This window comes from Oryzias latipes, chromosome 7, assembly GCF_053564925.1.
Source record: "Oryzias latipes strain Hd-rR chromosome 7, Olatipes_Hd-rR_3.1".
Taxonomy (NCBI): domain Eukaryota; kingdom Metazoa; phylum Chordata; class Actinopteri; order Beloniformes; family Adrianichthyidae; genus Oryzias; species Oryzias latipes.
Window position 1 is genome coordinate 29,492,115 of NC_136243.1, and position 26,057 is coordinate 29,518,171.

Here is a 26,057-nt window from a genome sequence, read left to right on the forward strand (position 1 = left end):
TCAAAATATATTTATACGAAAGAAATATTTTATGTGAAAAGATTGTGACTATACATAAAAAATAAATTTACATCTAAATGATGTATGTGTGTGTGTAATATATTTAAGGTGGGGTTTGGAATTTACTGGTTCAAGAAGAGTAAAAATAAAGTCATGTGTCATCCCTTAACCCTTGTGCTATCTTAGATGACCCCACCCTTACATTGACGTGTTCTCCCTACCATGACAAAGGTGGATAAAGGTGGAAAGATTTCATGTAATCCATGGACACCATTGAAGATCACAAATCATTGAAGAAAAAAGGTTCAGAGCACTGTCAAGTGGGTCTAGATGACCCAACTCCCAATAAATTACTTTCAGCATTTCTTTTTTTATATAAGCTTCTTCTCATATTCAGTAGTGTTCATATGGTTCTTACCTTCTGGATTTATTAGTACCACAAAGAACATTTTCAGACAAACGTTTATTAATTAAATAAAATTCAAAGTACCTCATTGGTCTGATTCAAAAATTCACATTTCATGTGGCTGAAGACTCAATGGAAACTGACTAATTTTTCTCAACATAATGTTTATTTATATTTTTGTTTTGACTCCGATTGCAGCATTTTAGCAAATATAAGTCAGGATTTTAGCAAAAATGACTACGGCTTATCTCTCTATTTTTCACATTCTTTTCTAAATGACTTTGCAGTACTATGTAATTAGCCTAATTTCCTGTTTGCATCAAGACACAAAACAGGCTTTCTTTTTTACAGCAGTCCAAAGTCTTCTCTCTAATGCCAAACATTGTTTCTCCTACACAAAAGAAAAGTCACCAACAGAACTGGGAGGTAATATATTTATGTGCTGTAGTTCAGTCTGCACAGAAAAACATACAACATGTATTGCCTCTCCTCTTAAACAGAAATAAATGCTGCACCTTCAATTTTGACAAACAGATGTAAATTGGATGATGCTGGAAGAGGAAATGAACAGAACCAGAAGAGAAAATACAATTTATGGTATCTGCTTTACTAATAGTATCTCTTGTGTTTCTCAAAACACACAAATAATATGAATTCTTGTGAAAATTATACAATACACATTCATCATAGTATAAGGCACAAAACAAAGATAAAAAACAATGTAGTTTGACTTCAATACATATTTTCATAAACATATTACATTTAAATTAGTTAAATGTAATCCTCAGAAGTATTTTTTTCAGACCCAAATTAAGATTTACGTATAATCTCTTTTATTGAAGACTAAACTAAAAATATAGGTTTATAAATAAATAAAATGTCATGTGTCACTCAATATATCTGCAACAAGACGTCTTATTTGATATCTTGCTTGAAGATGTTCCCTACACAGATTCTTATTAGAAAGTTTAACAGTTTGTAGAGGCCAAACAGTGACTACACACATAAATACATTGAGCTGGTTGTCATGTATGCATGTGAATGTGTAACAATGTCTTAAACAGCTGAACAACATCATGTGGAAATCAAGTTGTGATTAGAAAAGGTTTTCCTTCAGGTGATCGATATTTACACATTAAAATCTAAAATTACTTTTCTAAAATATACTTTTAACTAGATGAATACAAGATATGCTAAATCCTTTTGGAGTTTTATTGCAAACTGCAACATTATTGAATGGAAAATGAGCACACATCTACATATAAATCGGAGCAAACCTTTATATGTTTTCATGAGGGAGAAAATAATATTTTTATATACCTATTTCTATTTTATCACAATTTGGAGTATACAGATCCAGAATTTTTGAAATCTTAGCCCTGACCAGAGATATGATTTATGAAAACATTGCACTCTCCAGGAAACTTTAATCTCATAAACTAGAGAGACTGATGTGTGCCTGTGGTCTGTTATCTTATTTAACATTTCTTTCTTTAGAAACAGTCATCAAGTCATAGAAAAAAACAGAAACATGAAAAAAACCTTGCCCTGTGGACAGACCAGCAGGTCCACCGAATTGGTCTGTAATGATGCTGTAATCTATTTACATACAGCTATTGGCCATTACTACCCTCATTATTTTTACTTCCTTTCTGAATATAAAATAAATATAAAAAAGAAGTATCTTTACCTTGCAGACTGTCGCCAGATCTGCCGAGCTTTAGTGTATCTGCATCTTTGCACAGGGAGCATGCACATTTTTAATCTCAGAAAGATGCAAGTTATTCTGTCTCAGGGAATTGAAATACATTTTCTCTTTTAAACTAAGATATCTAAAAAAACACTCCTCTAATTCTAGATGAAAATTGTGTTTTCTGTACTATCAGCAGAGCAGGCGGTGCTGTAATAACTGCACACAGCTCCCATCCTTCGCTGCCAGTTATTCTTTTTCATATCTGCACGCTCACATAAAAGGGAATCCTCAGAGCAGTAAGTGGACAACAAGGCCTGAAAGCATAAACACACATTTCCTGTGAAATTAATACATTTCTTGAGCTGGGATAGGAAAGAAAGAGACGGCTGCCATGGTTACTGTCAGATACCGTCTCTGGTCCTCTCACTGAATACCAACTTCTCTCCACGCCCAAAGCGAGTGATCGCCGTTACATACGCACGCACAAACTGACAGGTAGGGCATTTTTTGAAACTGCAGTATGAGCTGAAACCATTGTGCTCATGTTGTGCAGCAGGGGTGTCATTAGGAGTTTAAATAGGACTAGCGCTGTTTGGTCTGTGTGTGCTGCAGCTCTAATTAGGGGTTTAGTGGAAAAACGCCTGCAGTTCTGCTCCGGGTTACGTCAAAAATGTCAAATCTGAAACTGCTGAAAGGTGAGCTCATTGCTACTGACTTTTTCTATTTACAGTGATTACATATTTGAAAACAACTGACAAATTACACAAGCAGAAATATCATAAATTGTAAAATTCATTACAAGCTAAGAAGAATCAGGAGAGGCATTTTTTTCTCAAATGACAGAGATTTGCCAGCCCTAAAGTATTAAATAAATCTACTGCTATCCACACACTGTATTGTACACTGCTATGATGAACAGTATGAATTACAGAAAGGACCAGCTGGTTCACTTTGCTGCACAACAGTGCCCTGTATAGTGATTGACAGTACAAAAGCATTGTTAACAGATTAGAGCCAAAAAAAATCCACCTGTCAATAACTGGTGGAGACGAAACAAAACACAAAGTATGGAGGCAGAAAGGTGGACACCCGCAAGTAGCAAGCCTTCATCTCACTTTAACATTCTCTGCTGGAATCACCATGGGGTTCACACATGTAAAAACACATGTAGCTGGACTGCTACCATGGTCACACATGTTACCATGGAGACCCCAATCTATCATGCTCCAGGTTACCGAGACTATTTGACACGCGGGTTAACAACTTCTGAAACCTTTACAAGCTTCATAAATCTGTGGCTCCATCATGCTGCAGCTGCTAAACACAGTCAATTGCAATTTAAGTTACACTTCTGCTTTGCTTGACATAAATAATCTATAAATAATAATAATAATAATAAAATCGAGTATGATATTATTGCTAACATGCATGAAGCTACAGTTGGCTTCACCACTGATTTGGAAACAAACAAACAAACATAAAAAGGGAAGTTTTGCTGCTTTTTTAGCTACTGTTGACCTGCAGCATTGTATTTTGATAAAATATAGTCTTGCTTTTAAATGGGGACGCGTGGCATTGATGCAGACAATGCAGTCTTTTGTCCTCATGCAGACAGTGGGAAGTTTCCGACCCATTTTCCAGCTGGACCCTATAGTTTGTTGTCTGACTTAATGATGCCTGAATAGGATTTTTCCCCCCCATCAGTGTGTTGAAGCATCACTTTCTGAAGGTCAGAAGTCAGTGAAATGAGACAGCATTTGACCCTTGCCCTCTCACAACAATTCCCACCTGCAGAGAATGAGAACAGCTTCACCTGTTCCATCCTCATCTTGGAAAACAACTGTTCAAGATTTATTTTTATGAAATGAGTGCACTTCCCCGTCATATAAAATACAACCTTAAAAAGAATTGATTATTAATATAGAAATAATTAAAAAAACTATATTAGATTGTATCTCTGACAGTAATTTTCAGTCATTTCTGTGACAACCATCTGTTCTTAGGTCAACCATCTGTCCTCAAACCAAACAAAAGAAACACAAGGGGGGGGGGGGGGGTATATAAAGAGTTTTTGTTATAAATAACCCGAGTGCTTAAAGAAGGATTTTTTTCCCCTTCAAACATAGAAATACAAACAAGACATTCAAATTGAGCAATTTAGGATTCTCAGGTGAGCACTGTAGGAAAAAGATACAACAGACAGACATTCAGGCATGCACTGATCTGATGTGCTGTCCTCAAGCTGACCCTGACCTCTGACCTGCATGTAAGTGGAAGATGAGCAAAAAGAGTTTGCTGTTATCAACTTACTCATTTACAGATCAATAACAGAGAAATTCCTTGTGTTGGCACTTTAGAAAGCTTTCCTGTTTTTTTATGTTTTTTTTTTTAAAGAGTGAATGAAAACTTAATTATTGCACTTTGAAACCTAGCATGCGATTTGTAAAACTTCACCTGAACTTCATCTTCCATGGAGATGATAAACACAAACATAAGCCTGCTGGGTGGAACACCTGAGGCACAATCCTGATCGTAGTTTTTGCTGGATGGTTACGGCTGCGTTTCTTAAACAACTATATCTGACACCCTCAGTTATTTTAAGTCCTGACCTGACGATACGTGTACAGAGACGGAAGAAGGTTAACTGGTGGAATAGATGCCTGACAGTCTTACTGCCACACAGAATAAATGTCCTTTTATATAAAATAGCATGCCTCCAATAGAGGAGAATGGAGTAGGATTGTTATGCCTAATAGGCCACAGGAAAATGAGCCCGCCTGCTGTGACACGGCTGGTAGGTTCCTTGGAGCGCCGACTGAATTATGCAAGTCACAAATCTACGAGCTGCGCTGCTGTGCTGCTGTTTTGTCGGGAAGTCGTTCTGTGATCCAGCTGGTCACGTCTTTCAGCACAGACTCAGCCACCTCTGGAAGGTCATGGTGGAGTGCATGGTAGGCTCCTTCATAGATCTGGGAAAACATTTAGGAAAGAGTCAGACATGAATGCATTTAGTAAACAATAAAAGAGGCCTATACCTTGGTTTTATATTTAGAGTTTTTGTTGCTATGTGGTCTTTGTGTTGCCAGGTCAGGTAGAAGTGGGTTGCTGCATAAAAGTGCATTGTCCTCTAAAACAAATACGCAGTCATAGAGAATTTGTGCATTGGTTCTGTAAAATTGAAGAAACATCATCATTGAAAACCTGTTTCCTAAGGGAAATTGTGTTTTTTTTTTCAGGACCTGCTGTCGCTTTTAAATAGAGGGTGTCAATAACAAAACAATTACAACAGATAAAGGGCAGAACTGTCAGTATCATGTAGGCCTGCACAATATATTGCAAATTTATCGTTATCGCAAGATCAAGCTGTGCAATATGCATATCGCAAAAGATGGCAATAATCGCAATAAATGGTTACCTTAAATGTGCTAAAAGAATCTTGAGGCAGCTTGAAGTATTTAATGAAACAAACCTTTATGTATTTGACCAATCGGATGGACTCCTTTTACATCATAGACTAATCGGATTGAGCCCTTTTACGTTAGATGTCCGTCTCCTATGTAGATGTGGGTCAATTTTTAAACTGTTGCAGTCAAATGATGTTTTTGGTTGTTTTGTTATTTGTTCATATCCTGCCAGTTATATCGTCATCACGATATTAATCCCTAATATGGCGTATCGCAGGTTTTCCTCATATTGTGCAGCCCTAGTATCATGGTTTATTTTTGAGGAATCTTTGGTTTAAACTCACACAAATGTATGCCAACATATTGTGGGGGTCAAATCATCTTAAAGTGATTCAAACAACCTATCGTAAATATAAAAAAGAAAAATTGAAAACAATTTAAAACTTGGTAGTACACCTTGTAAACGTGAAGGAAATATTGAAAATATGAAAGATAAAGTTGTAAATGAAAAAAAAAAACGTTATGGTTTTGGAAAACACAATCCTTCGCTTTAAGGTGATCCTGATTTGACCCAATAACAAAAGCTCTACCATAATCACACTCTCTCATTTAACGTTTCCTTTATCAGTTCTTCCATTCCACCCAAGCTATTAATGCTACAGCCACTTAAATGTTATCATCTCAACGTAAAGCAGACAATAATACCTACATCTCCTATTCACTTTGCTTACCCTTATTTTTGTGTGCAAACATGATGTGTTACAATAACCACATTTGCAGAAGAAATCTATTGACTTCAATATGACAACAGCACTGTATTTATTGTTGTTTATCAGCAAACAATTTTTTTTTACATTAAAGTGTTTCTGTCAGGCATTTCCCAGACATTTTTTCCCAAAAAAGGGATTTTATGCAAAATATTCATTAACTAGCTTTTACAGGAAGGAAAAGTGTTGTTAAAGTGTTCAAGTATTTGCATAATTTTTGGGATCACTTCAGTAATCTTGTAAAAAATGCAACCATTTAAAGAAAAACAAGAAAATCCTACAGGATCACAAACATTTGCATTTATACACAAAAAACCCCACCTTCAATTTCTTGTCTGAACTTGCTGCTTTCTCGTGCATCATTTTGGAGCCTCTGATGTCGCAGAGCTTGTCATCGTCGCCGTGGAGGATCAGGAAAGGCCAGCTGATGGACGGGATCTCCCTCTCGATACGCTCTGCGGCTCCCATCAACTGTATGCCAAAGGACACGCGCAGTCTGCCATGGTAGTTCAGCTCGTCGTTGTCGTACGCCTCCACCTGACAGAAGACACACACACAAAACCAAATGTGCTGTTTGTTTTTCAGATGGTTTGGGGAATTGTAAAGTAAAACAATACACAGCACTGTTTGCATTCCTTGTAAGGCAAGGCAAGTTTTTCTGTTTAGCACAGTTTATACAAAAGGACATACAAGCTTAAAACAGGAAAACAGGAGAGCATAGATGTATAACTCCACAGATATATGTAAATTCCACCTGTCACATATTGAGGCATAAAGAAAAGGATGGGGATGTTTTCAGAGTAAAAGCTTCTCTAACATCTGAAGAAAGAGCACATTTTAGCTAACTGAAAAGCAGCTTCACTGTCTTTAGTCCTGACTCTGGATACCAGCAAAGGCCCGTCCCTGAGGCTTTAATACATTTACTGTAATTTTTTGAACGAAGCATCAATTGCTGCATTTGGTAAATTCGCTAATAAAAAGGAATTATTTTTTTAAATCAGCATCTATGTAAATATTAACAATCAGCACATGACAATGACCTGCTCTTATTCTTCTTTGTTGAGACTTTTTGTAGTTTTGGGATCATTTAGTAAAGAAACATGTGCAGGAGTTCTAGAAAGATCGGATATTGTCTAATTTTGTCTAAAAAATGTCTAAAATAAGCAATCACCTCGCTCACAAAATGCAGGACTGCTTGTGGTTGCTAGAATTTCTAAAAAGTACAGATGGAGGTAAAGCCTTTGCCCACCAAGCCCCTGTTTTATGGAACAAGCTCCCAGCTCCTGTAAGAGAGGCCGGCACAATTTCTACATTCAAAGTTAGACTTAAAACAGTCCTCTTTAACAAGGCTTATGCCAGGCTAGCAACGTGGGGTTCAGTGTCTTGCTCAAGGACACTTCGATATAGATGGGCAGGAACCGAACCTGGAATCTTGAGGTCAGAGGTCGACTGCTCTACCTCTGCATCATCAAAGAGACCAAACAGCTCATCTGTTTTGTTTTTTTCGCTCTCATGTCCGGTAATAACTGCTCAAATGATTTTCTGTAATATGTGAAATGTGGGGAGAAGCTTTAGGTTTGACACACAACTCACAGTCAGATCAGTTCATATTAGTGCCAAAAATAAAACATTTCTTCATGATATTGATAATGATGCCAACAACAATATGTGGTGGTTAGTATGGTCACAACTGGTTTGAATTCCGCCTGGGTCTTTTCTTTGTGTGCATGCATAGGTTTTCTTCAGGCACAAGGCTTCCTGCCACATTCCAGATTCATGCTTCAGGTTTATTGATTACTCTAAATTGTCTCTTAGTGTGTCTTTCTGCCACTTCAGGGTGGACGGGTGAACGGTTTAGGGTGTTCCCTGGCTTCACATGAAAGTCTTTGACATATGCCCCCTGTGACCTTGAACAGGACAATGAATGAATAGAAGATCATTAGATGTAATCAAGGCATCGGAAAATCAGAATAATAGCTTGTGTACCGTTTAATCAATTAACTATTATATTTTATGACAGATTTCATGTTCTTATACAATTACTAGTATTAAGCCCATTGAGATGACTATTGAACTGTTACAATATTGGGCTAAATAAATAACATTGAATTGAAATGTGAGATTTTTTTTCCAAATAAACAGAATCCACTTATGTTGTAGATTGACATATTTGACTGAGGAGTGAACACTTTCAGTCTGGTTTTGAGCCATCACATCAATCAAAAGAATTTACTGGAATCTCTGTAATTACAGTAAATTGTACCAAGGGTCTCCCCAACCCTGTTTCCATAAATTTCACAGCTAAATACTTCTCATTTCTCTTTATAACATTTTTTCCATCTTTATTCAGAAACAACTGGGGAGCATGGCTTACATCTTCATATATTGCATTGATCTTTAACAACCAAACACATTTTACTCCCTATTTTCAAAATACCCTTTGTTGGCCAAATGCAATGGAAAAAAAACACAGTAAAAACTTCTGACACAGCAGAACCAGGACACTAAAAGACGGTTAGATTAGTTTGACTGGATTGCAATAGAAACATTTCAATATTTGGATATAAAATCGCTTGATTTACCCTCCCACTAAGTAGTGCGAACTTACAGATTGTCCATATTTATTATTTTTCTGATGCGTAAACACACATCTCTGATGCATACACGCATTTTTTCTTCTTCACAAAAAAAAACGCAACTCTGAAATTAACCCTTGTGCTATCCTAGGCACCTTAACATTGGGAGTTGGGTCATCTAGACCCACTAGACAGTGCTCTGAACCTTTTTTCTTCAATGATTTGTGATCTTCACTGGTGTCCATGGATTACATGAAATCTTTCCACCTTTATCCACCTTTGTCATGGTAGGGAGAACACGTCAATGCAAGCGTGGGGTCATCTAAGATAGCACAAGGGTTATTATGACCAAATGATCTCAAATTGGTTCAATTTTGTGGATCACATGTTCTGTTTATTTTAGAAATACTCTTATGCAGTTGCTACAGCTTTAAGCAATGGCAGCTGTGTTAAAAAGTGTGGCCTTTAAAGCTATCTTGCTTTTTAATGCCAAGAACCTTTCACTTGATGTTTTAAAAGCCCATTTTAATGTTTTCCATTTAGCCATCTTTTTTGCTCTGTAATTCCATTAGATGAAGCACAATGCAATTTTAGTGTTTTATTAATCAGTTTCTCACTTTCACAATCTTCAAATTCCCAAGCATTCCTGCAGTTGCTTTAATTGCTCAGTTTAGTCATACTTGTGTGTGAGTGATGGAGGGGAGGAATGCCTGATTTATCGGTGGAATGAAAATCAAGCTACATTAGTTATGAAGAAGAATGCTGTCATGGTTTGGCAGTTATAGAAAAAATAAATGAGCCTCTGCTGTGTTTTTGCTTTTTTTTATACACCATTTTCTCCGCCTTACCCTTAGGGGTTATGTATTTGTCACGGCATTCAGCTTCACCCTTTGGGATGCACATCTTATATAAGACATTATTGCCATGGCAGTGCTAGTAATGATAGAAGGACTTGTGAAGTTTGGCAGTGAAGAAGGGAATTATCACACAAGGTCATCTATTCTTAAACAGCCATGTAATAATCATAGTGTTTCTACTGCAGATATGAATGAATATGCATTTTCTTTTCCGTTAGTGATCGGTTTAAAGAATCACTCCAATAAATGTTTTGGTGTTTTTAACATGTTCTTGTGGCATTTTTCTCACGATAAAGGACATAAAATAAGAAATCAAAGCTCAAAATTGAGTATTTTTTTCTGCAAATCAGTGTGAATCAGAGACAGTAAAAAAAAAAATGCAGTTTCAAAAACCTTATAACTGTGACATAGATGCTACAATCAGTGGGCCTCAAGCTCCCTGCAAATGCATCCATTGCATCCAAGTAGATCCATGTACGTCTTCGTTTTCCTCGTCCAAGTTGGCACCTGGCTCAAAACTGTACGGCTGGAAAGGTTCCAATAATGCTGATTATATTTGTTGCACTGCTGATTTTAGGTTGAGTTGCTAGGGGCTGTAAGCTAGCAGGAGAGAGTGTAAACAAAGGGATGATGGGAAGTGGAGGAAGGATTACACTGGGCCAAACGTCCCGTCCCCAACCCAGAGGCAGATTTAAACTGAACTCCTGCCGCTCTGCACTGCGTCCCAGACAACCACACAGGTATTTTTCAATTTTGGCTAAAAACAGAACAATTGTTAAGGATTCCATTGGAAATGCTCGGAAAAAAGATCAAAAGATGACTGAAGTGGGACTTTAAACCCCTCTTTACCTTTTTCTAATCCAACGTTTAACAATAAATGACTCCACACTACGGAACAGCTTTGAATTGATTTATACAGAACTTTCCCGCTTCATCTAAATAAACTGAAAACATACTGCCAAACTGACCAAAGAGCAGGGGATTCCCTGACTGTTTCATCAAGTTGATCACATTGTTTTATAAAAGAGCTTAAATTTCTTTCAGACATGTCAGGAATTTTTCTATTTGTAAGCCTTTTATAGTTTGTTTGTAGATCACCATGGAGTTTGTTTTTTCCAGTACTGTGACTCCTGTGGGAAAAAAGTGCATAATTTTGTGTTTTTAATGTGTTTTTTGCATCAAAGTATAGGGTCTAAAGAGAAATGACATTTAGCAACCAAAACATTGTGTCATAATGTAACTAAGTCAAAACAAAACATGGAAATAGTCTTAATACGATAAAGTTCATATATTGTCTGTAGTTACTAACTGACTTCTTGGTTCTTTTGTCAGACACGGGTTATGTTTATACATAAGAAGAAGTCAGTCACGGAAATAGTCTGTTAATGTGGACGTACTTTGAGTCCATCTTTAATGTAAAGGCTCAAACATTCACAGTTTTGTAGTAAATTCACTGCTAACCTTACAAGTATGCAGAGGTCTTATACTGTATTTTGCAGCATAAATTCACGAATTTTCAGAGAAATTTTGCAGGAAATGGGAGACCAAAACTTCCCCTCTAACTGTACAAAGCAGAAGCAGGATGTGGCTCTGGTCGGGTACACCCAGACCTGAATCCATGCTGCTTGTGGACTTGAGTTTATGTTTTTTTCTGCTCTCCTGTGGTGAGAACAGCAGGTTAAACAATTATGTTGTTACACACATGATGTTTTTTTACAGGGTGGACTTCATCCTGGAATTGTCCAAAAAAGGCTACACATATTTATCCCATGAGACCTTGCAAATTCCATTTAGTACAACATCCGTGTTTGATGTGTATTTAATCACATGTAACAACACAACACAGGAACAGGTTCAAACACGTACACACACACACACATACAAATATGTGCAGCTGGCTCCCACCTGTGTTTTGTCCCGTGAGACCCATCTGGACTCGATGGAGCCCAGAGTCAGGCTCGGCATCATGTGGTTCAGGAGCTTTGCCACAAAAACCTGCAAACAGAGAAGTAAACTACATTTATCAGTATCACTTTAGGAAAAAAGTCTTTTTTTAAAGAGAATTGATGCACAAAATACAATTTTATTCATGTGGTTTAACTGTTTTTTCAATTGCAAATAAAAAAAAAATCAAATTTCTGTAAGGCCAGTAAAAAATGAGGCCAAACTATGCCGTGTTTGTTTTTGCAGCAGCTGCATCAGTGACACAGAAAGGAAAAGTTAGCTCTGCTCAAGTGCTCAAGTACAAGTCTCAGGAAACTTTTGTACTTGATCTTAAGCCACATTTGCGTGCACTTGTATGGGGGGGGGTCGTACAGATGAATGGCTGCATCTCTCCTAATGAGGTCTTTGCGCAGGTATGCAGAATTTGGTGGTGGGGGGGGGGTTTAAATAATAAAATAAACGTATGACACGCCTGCGTCTCACCAATTTCACCAATTTTTCTCACCAATATTTCATCTGCAGACAGCCCCTTACCCCCGGTAAGGGCAGTTGTGCCTAAGGCCTTAAAACACAGAGTGTCATCAGTCTTTTGACCCACAGCAGGCCTGCAGACGTGAGGGTCCTACCTTGAATGGTGTGGCCGACTCTGGGTTCATCTGGACCATTGGACCTATCAGAACCACTCCACTTATTTCACTCGGTCTCTCACATGCTGTCAGGATTGAGATAGCTCCACCCTAACAAAAGGAAAAAAAAAAACAGATTATTAACTTAAAACTGCAATTTCAAGCTGATGCTTCACGTTGAAAATAAGTTTTTCTTGTCATATCTCCACATTTCAGCTGCATCTGCTTTTGTGTGCTTTAAAAACAGCCTCAAAGCAGAATTTTTCGAACCGCAGCATTTTACTTGTATCGTAAAAAGTAGCTAATAGTTTTATCTATCAGGAAGAAGTCATTCGAGTGTTGCTCTGATGTAACAGTTTAGTAATAAAAACAGTGAGAGCCCAAAGATTTCTGAGTTCGCAATAAAGATTAATGTTAAAATAAAGCAATGAAAATGAAGTACCAAGGGAAGATGAAGCTAATTCATTTAGCCTTCATGGAAAGAGGGCTTGTGTCTCCTGTTATAGAAGTGGGTGAAAGGTAATGATCAGTTAGGATCAGTGGAAAACTACTCAAAGGTCAGGAAAAACATGAAACAATCTGTCTTTTGTTTGGCTGGGTGGGAGTTTTCACCCTGTTTTTGTTATTATTCTAGACAGTTTAGTGTTCTGATGCCGAGGCAAAGGAAGTTAAGCAGCTCTCCGTATCGGCACAAGGTCATCTCATGGCCTTAGTAGGATTCCCTCTGATAGGGTTTTATCAGAACTGTGGCTGTGAGAATCGGTTTGTTTATAGGAGGGCCTCTTCCCTTGTGTGTGAAAAGAGCCACGAAAGCAGAGAATGCGAGAGGATAAATCTGTCCCCAACACTCCTTCTCTTTTTTGGAAAACTAATTGGCCTCAAGTTTGTTTATGTGAACGCTCTTTGTCAGTTATGTGAATATTCATCAGCTTGAGGCCATTGCATGAGAAGAGGCCTTACAAGAAGACAGAACATTTCCCACCAAAAAGCATTGAGGACAAGCTGCACGTTCTAACCGTGCTTCTTGAATACAAACACACCATTTTTCAGGAAAAAAAAGTATTTCCCAGTTGAATCTGTTTCTTGTCATTTTTGTCCCTATCCTTCTTCAAAACAAAACATCCAACTGCACAGTGACTCAGAGGTTAACATTTTTTATTGCTTATTATATTTATTTTTATGCACTGGCAGAGCGAGAGACAGTGAAGCCTTTTCAGTGGTTGATTAGAGGCCTCCTTATGCTCTCTGTCTCTGAGCTTTTGAAAGGATGAATGGCAGCATTGTCCAGCTAAACTCAGAAAGCGTTTGGACTTGAAAATTGCTCAAGGAGCTGACATGGAGATATCAGAAGCATTACACAGCTTTAATATTCATACCCCAGAAGCTGGACTGGACTACTATGGAGAGGTTAGCATGTTTAGAAAAGGGAATTGTTTTATCAGTTCCCTTAAAGATATATATATATATATATATATATATATATATATATATATATGAATGGCCTATTTTAAGGAAAATTATGCAACAAAATATAAATTTAAGCATAGAAAAAACAAAACACGTTGCTTGATTTTTAACCAATTTTCGCCCTTTTCCATGCTTAATCTTGGGATCAGTTCATCAAAATCCTGGGATCATCTGCTCTGTGCATCAGGGAGTCGGGCTGAAACAGCCGGAAAACAAACAGGGCGGTACATGTTGAGGAAACAGCAGGCTGGAAGACCACTGGGCTGATCTTTTCAAGATAGCTTTATTTACACAAAATAGACAACTTGAACCTCCAAAAAACACTTCCTGTTACCAAGCTTAAACTGAAAAATGGCAAAAATGTATTTATTTAATAAATAAAAACTATCTGAGGATTTAAAAATTGAGTTTTAAGGAGCGGAGACAGTTTGTAAAAAAGAAAATGTAAGGGATCAAATCCTTTACAAACGTTGTCATAGCAGCAAAGATAAAACAAGCTAAACAACCTTGCAGTCATCAGCTGTGCTTCCTTGAGATTATGGCTTCTGTTCCCCTGGCGCCCCTTTGCTATAGGTCAATGTGACACACTATGGTGTACAGACTGACACAGACATGTAAGCAATAATAAATCTCATAATATAACCATAACAGGACCCAAGAACTGACAACAAAGTCTTATCTCGAAGCAGAGCATGCAATGGTTCCTTTAAACAGAAATCCACACAAGAGGAAGAGCAAAGAAACCTTAATGGAAACAGGATGTAAAACTACAACACATGGAAGTGGGGAAATGAGGTTTGTAAACACACTTTGAGGCAACACTTCATTATGGCACAACCTCAGAGTAGGGAGCAGACCATGTTGCAGTTCCAAATACTAATATTATAAAAAGTAATACAAATTATTAGATAGAATGATTCAATTAAAGCACATGAGTCTAAATCCTGTCTGGGGACTCCGACTTCTTCCCAAAGTCCAAAAACATGTGTTATAGGTTAATTGGAGATTCTAAATTGTCCCTTGGTACGAGTGTGTGACATTGTGTGGCTCTGCAACAGATGTGACTTGTCCAGGGTGTAGCCCAGCCAAAAGGTGCTTCCACCCAACAGTAGCTGGGTTGGCTCCAGCAGCCCCAGACCCCAAAAAGGGATTCATCTGGTTAAGAAGATGGATGGATGGATGGATGGATGGATGGATGGATGGATGGATGGATGGATGGATGGATGGACGGACGGACACTAGAGACTATTGTGTACTGTAAATAAGGGATTTTGACATTTACCATTAAAATGAACAGACATCATTTTCAGTGTTGTATGTTTTTTTTGTCTCCATCTGAGATCCTTGCATATAATTACACACATAAAAAGGTTTGACAAATTAAAGTACCATATGATTTTTTTAAATCTTAAATTATAAAAGGTGACAGTTATTCTGGACCAGCTCTTTTCAGGATCCTTTAGGATGAGGTTGGAGTTTCCTTATCAGACTCCCTTCACTTCCCAGAGAACAAATACCTTGCTAATTTTTATAAACCTCATTTCCATTTCTCTGCAAAGCCCGTTAAATCAGCAGCAGGAAATGTTTTTGCTTCGACTACCTCATGCCCACTAGAATCACAGCTGTGCAGAAAGATAACCAGTCTCCTGGCTTCAAAAAACAGTAGCGCCACACGTGGCCTGATGTTCTCTGTTCTCTGCTTCAGGCAAGTTTTAATCAGTGAAACAATGCATTTATCATTCTGGCCACCATAGAGCTACGAACTGCAGCAAAGTTCCAACTAAACCTAAATAAAAGAATAATCAAACATTTGTCAGCTTCTTCATGTAACTCATCCCGATGCTTATTTTGTTAGCTGTAAGAAGTACAATTTCCCAGAGCACAAAATCAGCTGAGATGTTTGAATCAGTTTGATAATGCAATATTTCTCCTCTAAGGATTTAGGCGCAATCCCTCACTTTGCCATTCATCGTCTGCATTTCAATGTATCCAAAACCCAAATAAAAGAAAGTTGATTCAATTCACTGACATATAGATGAATTAAAAAAAGTCAAATGCTTTATCTTATTTATCTCATCATTTGTGTCTTCACTTTTATTGGTTGTGGGCATCCAGCTTCTCTGAGAACATTCCCTGTGAGAGTCCGTGGGTCTCAGTGATCCGAGTCTCCACCCGGAAGGTCACCATCAGCTGTGAACTGTTTGATAATGATGGGTCAGGGGTAACAAGAGATACATACCTTTAATAGCAAATACCCAGATTCCAGGCTAATTACCGAGACAGCTAATTGTTTAATTTTGCAGTGATCTAAAAAGTCTCATATCTTTGGTTGAGAATGCGTTAACTACATTTACTGTTAAAACTTTGAGAGAATTACTTTTTTTTAATTAAAAACATCTGAAACATCCTTAACTATCTGCTTAAGATAATATGGAAGTACCAATAAAAGCTAAACTGTTGATTAAGCAAGGCAACAGTCACAGTAGTTAGCATTTCTGGAGAGTTGTTTACCATTTTAAAAGAAGAATAGTTTGGGATATTAACTAGGAACTGATGCTAACTGTTACAGGACAGGGTCGGAAAACATTATTTACAGCTGACTGGGTATTTTAATTGATTGTCTAATAATTGATTTGTATTGTACATCCTTTCTATTGTTATTTTATATTTTGTTTTTAATTGCTGTTTTTAGCTTTTTAGGTAGACATTTTCAACATCTGTCCAGGGACAACAGATGAAAAATAGCTGCTGGACTAATTCTGGCTCATTGCATGTCACGTTTTTAATGTGCACCGTCCCTGAGAAATAAATAAAACTGGAAACTGAGCACAACTGATGTGCAGATCAGCTGAATTCAACATTTATCTTTAAACTTCGGGAAGTATGTGTCAACGGGTGAAAGGTGAGCAGTTTACTGAGAAAAGTAAACCTTTCCTGAACCGTTTACCCTGCAGATGATGTGGCATTTGCTCCTTGTGCCCAAAATGTACGTGGAGCTTTGTCAGAGCCAAAGCAAACAACATGTTAGTCCAAAAGAAACAAGTGGGCACTAGAAACTTAGTTACTGGTAAAAACCACTGTAAACTATTTAATACTTGCAAAGATTTACAACTTTATTTAAAGATGTTCTAGATATTTTTAACAGGTTTTAAGTTGTTTTAACTTACCTTTGCTCTACACCTTTCCACGCTTTTCTAAAATCAGCAGTTAGGAATTTTTTTCTATTATTAAGAGCTAGGATCCAGACATAAAGAAATTACTATTACAATAAGTCAAAATCCTTTTGCTCCATACTCTCTTTAATAGAAAAACTTTATTTAAGACATAAAAAAACCACATCGTTCTAAAATTTTTGTTTAATTTTAAGGATGTGATTTTAAAGTTTAACACATGTAGACAAGTCAGACTGACATTCATTATTTTGTAAGAAAGTGACTATTTGCATGTCATTTTACTAATTACTATTCTTGGCCGCACGGAGCCAAAGGAAGGGTGAGGGTTAGGTTAGGTTAGTTAGGTTAGGTTAGGTTTATACATGTGACCAACAGCAATATTTCGCCTTGTAATTCGTGTGATAGATGCAGAAATGTGCATCAGTTCCATCCATTTTAGTGCTCGATTGCACGTAATTCATGTCAATAACATCAGCCCTTTTGGAAACAAACATTTTAATTCATGTTTAAAAATAAGTGTTAGTTTTAGATTTTATGAGGATTTATTTAGATGGGCCAACTTGCACTAAGATTGTTTTGTGTTCACTTTTTATTCTAAAATGACTCTTCTCCACGTACTACACCAGTTTTTTGTCACTGTAATCAAAAAGAACTACAATTAGGTACATTAAAAACTCCAAAAATACAAACCATTTGCTTAGAAGTGGCAAGGAAAAACTTATTATTGGGCTGTTTAACAATTAATTTGAAGTAATTATATTTAACAGGTGGCTTTTGTAGCTTATTTTTCCCTTTTTGAATGCTTGTGTGGAACTCCTTGTTATTAGATTTTAACATGTTATTATAGGATTTTTTGTTAGGTAAAAACTACTTTCTGCACAAGCAGAAAATTTTACTACTTTTGCCGTGATTTTTTCTTCTTAGGATTAATTTTCTTTTCCTATTTTTAGAAAAGCCAAGAAGGTCCGTTTAAATAACAAAACAAACAAAAGATTCTTGTTTTACCAAAAATACTTTTAAACTAAATGGCAAGCACTAAAGACTTTTTTACATTGATGAGACAGAGAATGTCCTACCATGGAGTGGCCAACAATAAAGACGGGAAGGTCAGGGTGGCGGGACTTCATAAGGTCGATGTGCTGCAAGGAGTCTCTGACGTAAATCTGAAAATCTTTGATGTTCATCCTTTCCCCTTCACTCTGACCATGACCAACTGTGAAGAACACAAAGAAGTATGCAGTGGATTAATGAAAGCTGACATACAAGGGAAAGGTCATGATAAAAATAATAATAATAAAAAAGAGAATAGATCATCTTCAAAACAGCAGCCAATACCAAATGTGGTTGTTCATTAGGAGGACAATAAGGATTAATGAAAAACAGCTGTGACAATTAACAGAACCCAGGAGAACACCAACAGGAAACCAGCAAACTGAACACACCAGGAGCGCCCTGTAATTAGGAACATTTCCAAACAACGCTTATTAACACTCACAAATGTATGCAGCAATATTAAAGGGACCCAGCCTTCAGAATGACTGGGATTCGTGCTGGAAAAAGCTTCATGGAAAATTCATGGATGGATATAACAATAATTATTTTTAAAGTATGCGTAATGATCTTTTTCTGATGTGCTTTTTCACTTGAACAAATGAGGCTTTTCTGTACTTACAGGAAAGCCCATACTAGCCCCCATGTCAGAGGAGAGCTTATGTATACGTATCTGTTTTTATGCACATGCATGTATGTCTTCTCATGTTTTTTGCATTGCTCAAATAGGCTGCCATGACAACCACTAGACCAGTAGCACCAGCTCCTAATTTACATTTACAATGTGTATAACTCACACCTTTTGGTTATCAACCTTAGTAAATGTGTTTTCTGCAGGGAATTTGCGCCCGTTATTTTATTTTTTCATCCCCTTGAACCTGAAGTGGTAAGACTGACAACCAGTGGAAAGAAAAATCAATATCTACTCTCAGTTGCAGTTAATGTCAAAGCACCGTTTCAGTTCTGCAGCTTCATTCTTCACGAAATCCAGATCCTTAAACCTGATTAAAACACTGTGAGTCTTTCATGGGTACACACTTATCTTCTGAGACATCTGATGCAATAAACTTGCATGAAAATACACTTGGCTTATGATTTCCAATATATATTTCTGGGGGAGTTGATCAGTAATTTCCATCGTAATCAATTTTTTCATGTACTAGAAAAAGGATTTAATTAAAGGAGAAGGCACTTCAAAAGCTGATTTTCTTATATATATATATATATATATATATATATATATATATATATATATATATATATATATATATATATATATATATATATATATATATTTAGATATTTTGACGAAATATAAAAATACAACAAGTCTGTTGATACTTAAAAGGGGTATTTTCTTTATCAGTCTAGACAGAAAAAACATGTTATGATGGATGCAGTTAGTCATTTTCAAATTCGAATTTTAATGCATTTATCATTACTCATTTATAAATGCATAAACAGACAGCTCACCAAAGCTCAGATGAAGATGCAACATATCCCCTTTTTTATTTTAAAGTCAAATCTAATCATTTCTGTCAAATTTGGCATCATTCATTTTGTGCAACATGTGCAAAGCATAGCTGAGAACATTTTTATGTTCATTCTGCAGGAAGAAGGTGGTTTTACATGCTGCTCATTTCCTTTGTGAAAGTGGTTTCAGTAAAAAGTTTCACTCCTCCTTATGTAGAGCAGTAAACGCTCATTTGACTTTTTCAAAGCATACATCAGAGTCCTTATCCAAACATTTAACGCCATTATATATCTCCTACAAACCCCAACACTGTTCGCTTGTTAGAAAAATAACAGAAACGTGACAAATACAGAAATATTAATGGAAAATCTTTATTAAATAAAGCAAAAAAAACTAAAACTGTTGTGCCTTTTAAGCACAGCATTACACATAGTTCCAAGGCTAACATTTCAGTGAGTCAATAAGGCCACAGTTGGGCAGACTAATCAATAAATAATAAAAATAAACTGGTCTTAAATGCAGGTAGAAGTAAAGCTGAAACTTTACTTACTGTCATGGCAGAGCAGATTATAAACACTTTAAAGCTCTTTAATTAGAAAGAAATACACCCAAGAAAAGGTAGAAAATATTTTAGTTGCTGAACTCCATAAAGAGATCTGCCAAAGGCTGTGTGTGTTAGGATGTTAAGTGTGTTTGTGTGCGGGTGTGAAAGAGTTCGAAGATAAAGCTCGGGTCTACAGAGACCTGTTCCACTTAAAGATTTTACATTTAACAGCGTGACATCTTACTAGAAATAAATAAGCTAACTGCTCCTGTGTGAATAGCTGGACTCATTCACTATTTTATATTGCCTCTCTTCGCTCTTCAATAAGATCTGCGCTGCAGTAAATATTTGCTCGATTGCACAGATGAGACCTTGTTACTGTGTTCTCTCAGTTTCATTCTTTCTCCTCAGTTCCTGCTGCAGTCATGTAACTTCACACATTTTGGTGGTAACAAAGAACACCACGGTGGGATAAATAAAAGGACCGTCTGAGAGCGGAACTAGGAGCTGTGCTCTTCTGAAGTTCTCATCCACAGAAAACGGCATTAAGTTGTATGTATTGTTTTTTGTCATTGAATTAAATAAGGATTATTTAAAAAAACGATTTGATTCAACTAACTTTGACTGCACAGTACATTGAAAAGTTACCCTCATCATGATATCCGCCTGTAAATTGTGTATCACAAAAGACTGCGGAAAACAGTTATCTTAAAGTCCCACTTTGATCATCTTTTGATCTACTGTAAAGCGTTCCCAGTGGTCTTTTCATTATGATTAAGCGGTTTTTAGGTAAAATAAAAAATTAAAAACCTGTGTTGTTTACTAGGTAGTTGTTTGTGAAGAGCAGCAGTAATTTATCAGAAATTGACCTTTGAGTTGTGGGCGGGACTGCTAGCGTGAAGAAAGCCCGCCCACATTTCATCCGTGCTCTCCTGCTAGCTTACATTCCCTTACACCCCAAACGAAACAATGGCGGTGCAACAAAAATTGTGAGCAATTTTGGAGCTGTCGAGCCAGGTTTCAGCTCAGACGAGGAAAACAAAGACAAGACGTGCATGGATCTATTTGTCTGCAAGCAGATGCATCAGAATGGAGCGGAGCAGGCAGCTTGACACCTGCTAACTGTATTGTTTACGTCACGCCTACAAACGTCATTTTTTCTTCTGCTCCTGATTCACAACATGTTAAAGAAATACTCAGAAATACAATTTTAAGATTGATTTTCTTTATAAATGTCCTTCAACATGAGAAAAATGTAACATAAACATGTTCAAAACACCAAAAACAGTGCGTCTTTTAATCTTGACACACATCCTAAAACAATCTCATAGCAACTTGAGGTATTTCATAAATCAAATAGAACCCTTGATGCATTTAACCAGTAACGTAGTTGACCAATCAAATGGAGGCCTTTATATTGGTGGCCTGCCTCCTATAGACGTGGGTCTTTTGGAGTATAATTCTAGTTATGTTGACTTTTACTTTAATAAAACTGCAGCAGAAAATTGGAAATAATGTTTTTGTTGTTTGTTCATGTATCGCTAGTCATATTGTCGTTCCAAAACTGATCACTAACATCACATGCTGCAAGTTTTCTTCATATCGTGCAGCAGCCCGAGTTCAAACATTTTTATATATCTTTTCAGAAAAGTAATGTTTCTTTTGACCACAAAATTAAAGGTCTACTAGGAGAATTAGCCCTGAACTGAAACCCCAACATCTCAGGTACAAGGCACAGATGAGGTTTTTAGTAAATGTATAAATATGTATTTATAATGTCCCCTATAAAAATCTGAAGCATTCTTTTTTAAAGATCACCGCCTAACCTGCTACTGACAGGCTGGCTGAGCTCCAACACCTTGATGCTGGAGGAATTTGATTTTTCGTCTTTGTTGATCATAAAGTTGGACCAGATATTCTGATTAACCTTTGCAAAATTCAGGCTGGGAATCCATGTTTTAAAAACAAAATCCCAATTTGCGGAAAAGTCTGTTGCCATGGACACAGCGTTTAATAATATAAACCCATTCTGTATAGACAACAGACTTTCATTTTCTCCCATTCCCCAGGTTGCAGCCCAACATTTTTATTAAATGCAGAGTAAGCTCAAATGTAAACCTACTTTTATGAATGGTTCAGCCAGAATGAGGTTGTATTTGAGACAAAATGTGGGATAAGCAAAAATAATTTAGTTTTAAGCATCTCCACCTCAAAAACACTTCGACTTTCTGGTGTAACAGGCACATTCTCATTTCTATTCATCTAGACTCTCTTGGGTGATCTTGATGTAAATGTCAGCCAAAACAAGCTTTGTGTCTGCATTTGCCATTTCAGGGATTGTTGTCAGGTGCTGAATATAATTACAAACATGCCAGGATGGAGCACAAACGATACGGTGGTCATTTCTCCAGATGGGATTGTGTTCCATTTCATCATCTGCCACTTTTTTCTTTACACTATTCTAAGAACTATCCAAACTCGCCTTGCTGCAAGGCATGTAAACACTACAATTAGAATATTAATTAATTAACTCTTTGGAATGCACATTTTCATGTAAAGACCATCATTAAACACACTGTAAAAAAACAATCACTGCTAACTATTTGATCCTTGCAAAGGTTTTAAACCTTGTTTTTAGACATTCAAGATATTTTACCGTTTTTTTTGTACTTATCTTTGCTATAAACCTTTCCAAACCCTTCTTAAAATCAACACAGTCGAAATCTTTTGTCTCGTTAGGATTTTAAAAACAAGAATAATATTATTAAGATGATTCCAAATCATTTTTGCTCCATTCTCTTGACAGTAGAAAAACCCAATGTTTTTAGGCTACCTCTTTTTGCAATGCAGACAAAAAAGAAAGTGAAATTGATTTTACATATATTATATACCCCCATTTAACTGAATACATTAATTAGAAAGGTATCATAGTCTGGCAAACAATGTCTTCTTTCAGTCTGGCCCATCTCTTTTGGATGCCAAGCTGTTCTCTTGAAAGCTGTTTGCAGCAAAAACCAGCGGGATTTCTTCTGTAATTATGTTTCCTTGTATGATTAGTTTACTGAACATTTTAGAAGAACTGCAGGAATTTCTGTGAGCTCATGCAAAAACCTTGTGAGGCCTAATATGAGTGTGGGTGGAAATGTATGCATGTGATTACAGTCTTGTGATATGCGAACATCACTCACCGTGGTCATGCGCAAATACCAGCAGGGACAGTTCCTTCAGTCTCTGTGCAATCTCGTCATATGGCCCACTGTGCTCACCAGCCCCATGAACAACAAACACCAAAGCCCTGTGGAAAACAAGAGAAATAATGTACGGTAATATAACATTTGTGAAAAAAACATTCTCTCTCCCCAAACAACAAAAATCTCAGATTTCTCTTAAAAACAAGCTCTCACTTAGTTTACCGACAGTCAAATCTGTTCAAAGCAGAGACATTTGACATTTCACTGACAACACTTTTTTTTGTAATTCTGCGCCTGACAGATTCGTCTGACTGTGCATTTGTGAGTTGGTGACAGAAATCTAGATGAGCAATGACAGAAGAATAGCTGAGGAAGAGCAGGTTGAGTGCGATGACGACTATGTGATCAAAGCTATCATCCATCTGTCTTCTGCAGATCCCTGTCTGCCCGGAACAGGACAGACACGGGGAATCTAGCAAAACAAAAAGAAACCCAGTGAAGGAATGAACCATTGGAAATTCTTGACGCATGATGTGAAGCTGTAGAGGGCCAACCGAAAACGACGCATACCACTGACTTTCAAAAATCAAGTCCTGCTGGTTCAAAGCCCTGTGGGAGCGACGCAGCTGCATGCAGGCCGGGTCCAGATACAGTAGCTCTTCTCGGGCTGTTCCAGCTGGAAACCTAACTGTCACAAGCTATCATTGTCCCGACAGGCTCAGGGTCTCTCAGAAATCTGGGATGTGTGGTGTTTTTATGCTCAGAACTTCAAATCTTTTATATCCAGAGGATGTCCATTTCTCTTTGAAGTTGTCATCCATTTGAATTCTGCTTCTGGTGTTACATTTTTCCAACTGGAGTTGCTATAAAATTAGGATTCTGACATGACTGCTGTCTTTTAACGTTCCAACCCTGCAGCCAATTCAATTTGCATATTTTGATCATGTCAGTCTGGTGTTTGTCACTTGTTTATAAGGTGCAAAATGCATTTCTTTTTTCAGTTTACTGCTGGTGATTGCTGTTACTTGCCTTTGGTTGACTTTACCAGTTAAACTTCTTTAAGAAAACAATTCCCATTAATTTAAAATTAATTATTTACATTTTGTCTTTTTCTTTTGCTTGGAATAATTGATTTTTAAACTATAAGCATAATTTCATGACATCTAATTCAAGATTTGCTGGTCAAAGTCACGTTTACATGTAAGCAATTGGACATACATGTTCACTCTAGAAAAAGCAGGATTTCTGAAAATTAGTCTCTAATAATCCTAATACTGAAAAGGCTTAGAGCGCGGCTGAAACCATTGAAGCGTACATTTGTTCAAAATAGACTTAGGTGACGCTGACAAGAAAATCTATAGTTATATTCCCTTGTTAAATTTCCTTGAGAGGCTCAGATTACATTTCGAGCTCTGGGAAATAGGAGATAAACTTCATATCTTTTGCTAATTAATAGCCAAGTCTCTGCCAACTGAAAGACAAGTTGCTTCTTCTTCTCTCAGCGCATATTAAGCAGAGGAACTGAAATGCCTGAGTGTTTTGTCTCCAAGAAGCAGTAGTAGCGCTGAGAAGCTTGCTAGAGTTTCAATAGGCAGCTGCAGCAGCAATTAAGCCAAATGCACTCAGGAGTAGAGGAAGAATGGAATGAAGTGAAACAAGAAGGGAAAAAAAGATGGGGAAAGAGTGAGAAAAAGGAGTAGTGGAGCTGAGAAGGGTGAGGAAGAGTAAGGCTTCCTTAGCAAGTTTTATTCACGGCGTCTTCCCTTCTTTTTAGAACGGATAATACTGTATCTGCACTCAAACTGAGGGTGTCTGTGGGGGACTGAATCATTTGTGAAGAATGATAGCAATTCACACATAGATTAGCTTCTGTAAGGACAACTGCATGTGAAAAATGTAATAGAAAACGAAAGATGTGGATCATTTATCGGCTTCAGGCCTCGCAGCTAAACGACGACGCTCAAGCAAGTGAGCATTTTGGCTCTACTCTGAAATGCCAGAGCTCTTTTTCTGCTTTGTTCAAAGTAACCTGGTAAAGTTGGATAGAAATCTTTTAGGGGACACGTATTGCTTTAATGGCATGAGACAATAGTACAGTAAAAAAAAGTAGTCACTAGCATAACTTTTTCAGCTGGAAAGGAAAAAAGATCTAATGTTTTTGGTGTTTTTAACATGTTCTTTGGGCATTTTTCTAATGACGGAGGACATATTGAAATAAAATTAAGCATAAAATTGCATTTCTGAGTATTTCTTTGTTCAAATCGTTGTGAATCAGGAGCAGATAAACAAAATGCCGTTTGAAAAAGAGCTCTTTTGTGATGTAGAAAATACGCTGGGTGGGCCACAAGCTCCCGAAGTCTCAGGGGTGAATTTCTAATGAAGTACTGCAGCTCTGCAGAAACTATGTCTTAGAAAACAGAATAGATTTTTTTATTTTGGCTAAAAACACTATAATCATAATCAAAATACCACTGGGAACATTTTGAAAACAGCTCAAAAGATGATGGGAGTGGATCTTTAAAGCATGACTGTAAGGATAGCATCAAAGTGTTCAGTCCTGTTGTTTTTATTGTAGGCTGTGAAAAATTTTCCACAACAAGAACAATTCCCTGTTTAGCAGCTTAAAACTGTGCTTCATGTTGCCTGTAGTGGAACTAGGAGGTGATGCCCTAAATAGATGCAAATAAGCATTTCACATTCCAACACACATTTTGTTCCCTTCTTCGCCAGCAAGATTAACTCCCGTTAGGAGTTGCACTCATTACCCTGGACTTTCACTTCTTAACATGCATTATTTCTCCTTACTCTTTTTTTTCTCTCTCATGGGAACTGGACAGCTGTTTGTCTCTCACAGTATTCACAGCCAGAACAACATGGATTATAAC

General features: G+C 37.1%; 1 protein-coding gene across 5 annotated transcripts in view; it reads right to left on the bottom strand.

The window, feature by feature from the left end:
- Nucleotides 1-826: 826 nt before the first annotated feature.
- The window catches only part of mgll (monoglyceride lipase), a 36,076-nt gene continuing 10,845 nt past the window's right edge, over nucleotides 827-26,057 (bottom strand). For all 5 annotated transcript variants that reach the window (XM_011476840.4, XM_020704493.3, XM_011476838.4 and 2 more), the window contains 6 exons: nucleotides 23,170-23,276; nucleotides 17,990-18,126; nucleotides 12,274-12,384; nucleotides 11,609-11,698; nucleotides 6,592-6,807; nucleotides 827-5,068 (listed from right to left, as the gene is read on the bottom strand). In XM_011476840.4, coding sequence (XP_011475142.2) covers nucleotides 4,937-5,068; nucleotides 6,592-6,807; nucleotides 11,609-11,698; nucleotides 12,274-12,384; nucleotides 17,990-18,126; nucleotides 23,170-23,276 — 793 coding nt within the window. In that variant the 3' untranslated portion in view covers nucleotides 827-4,936. The remainder of the gene's footprint in view (nucleotides 5,069-6,591; nucleotides 6,808-11,608; nucleotides 11,699-12,273; nucleotides 12,385-17,989; nucleotides 18,127-23,169; nucleotides 23,277-26,057) is intronic.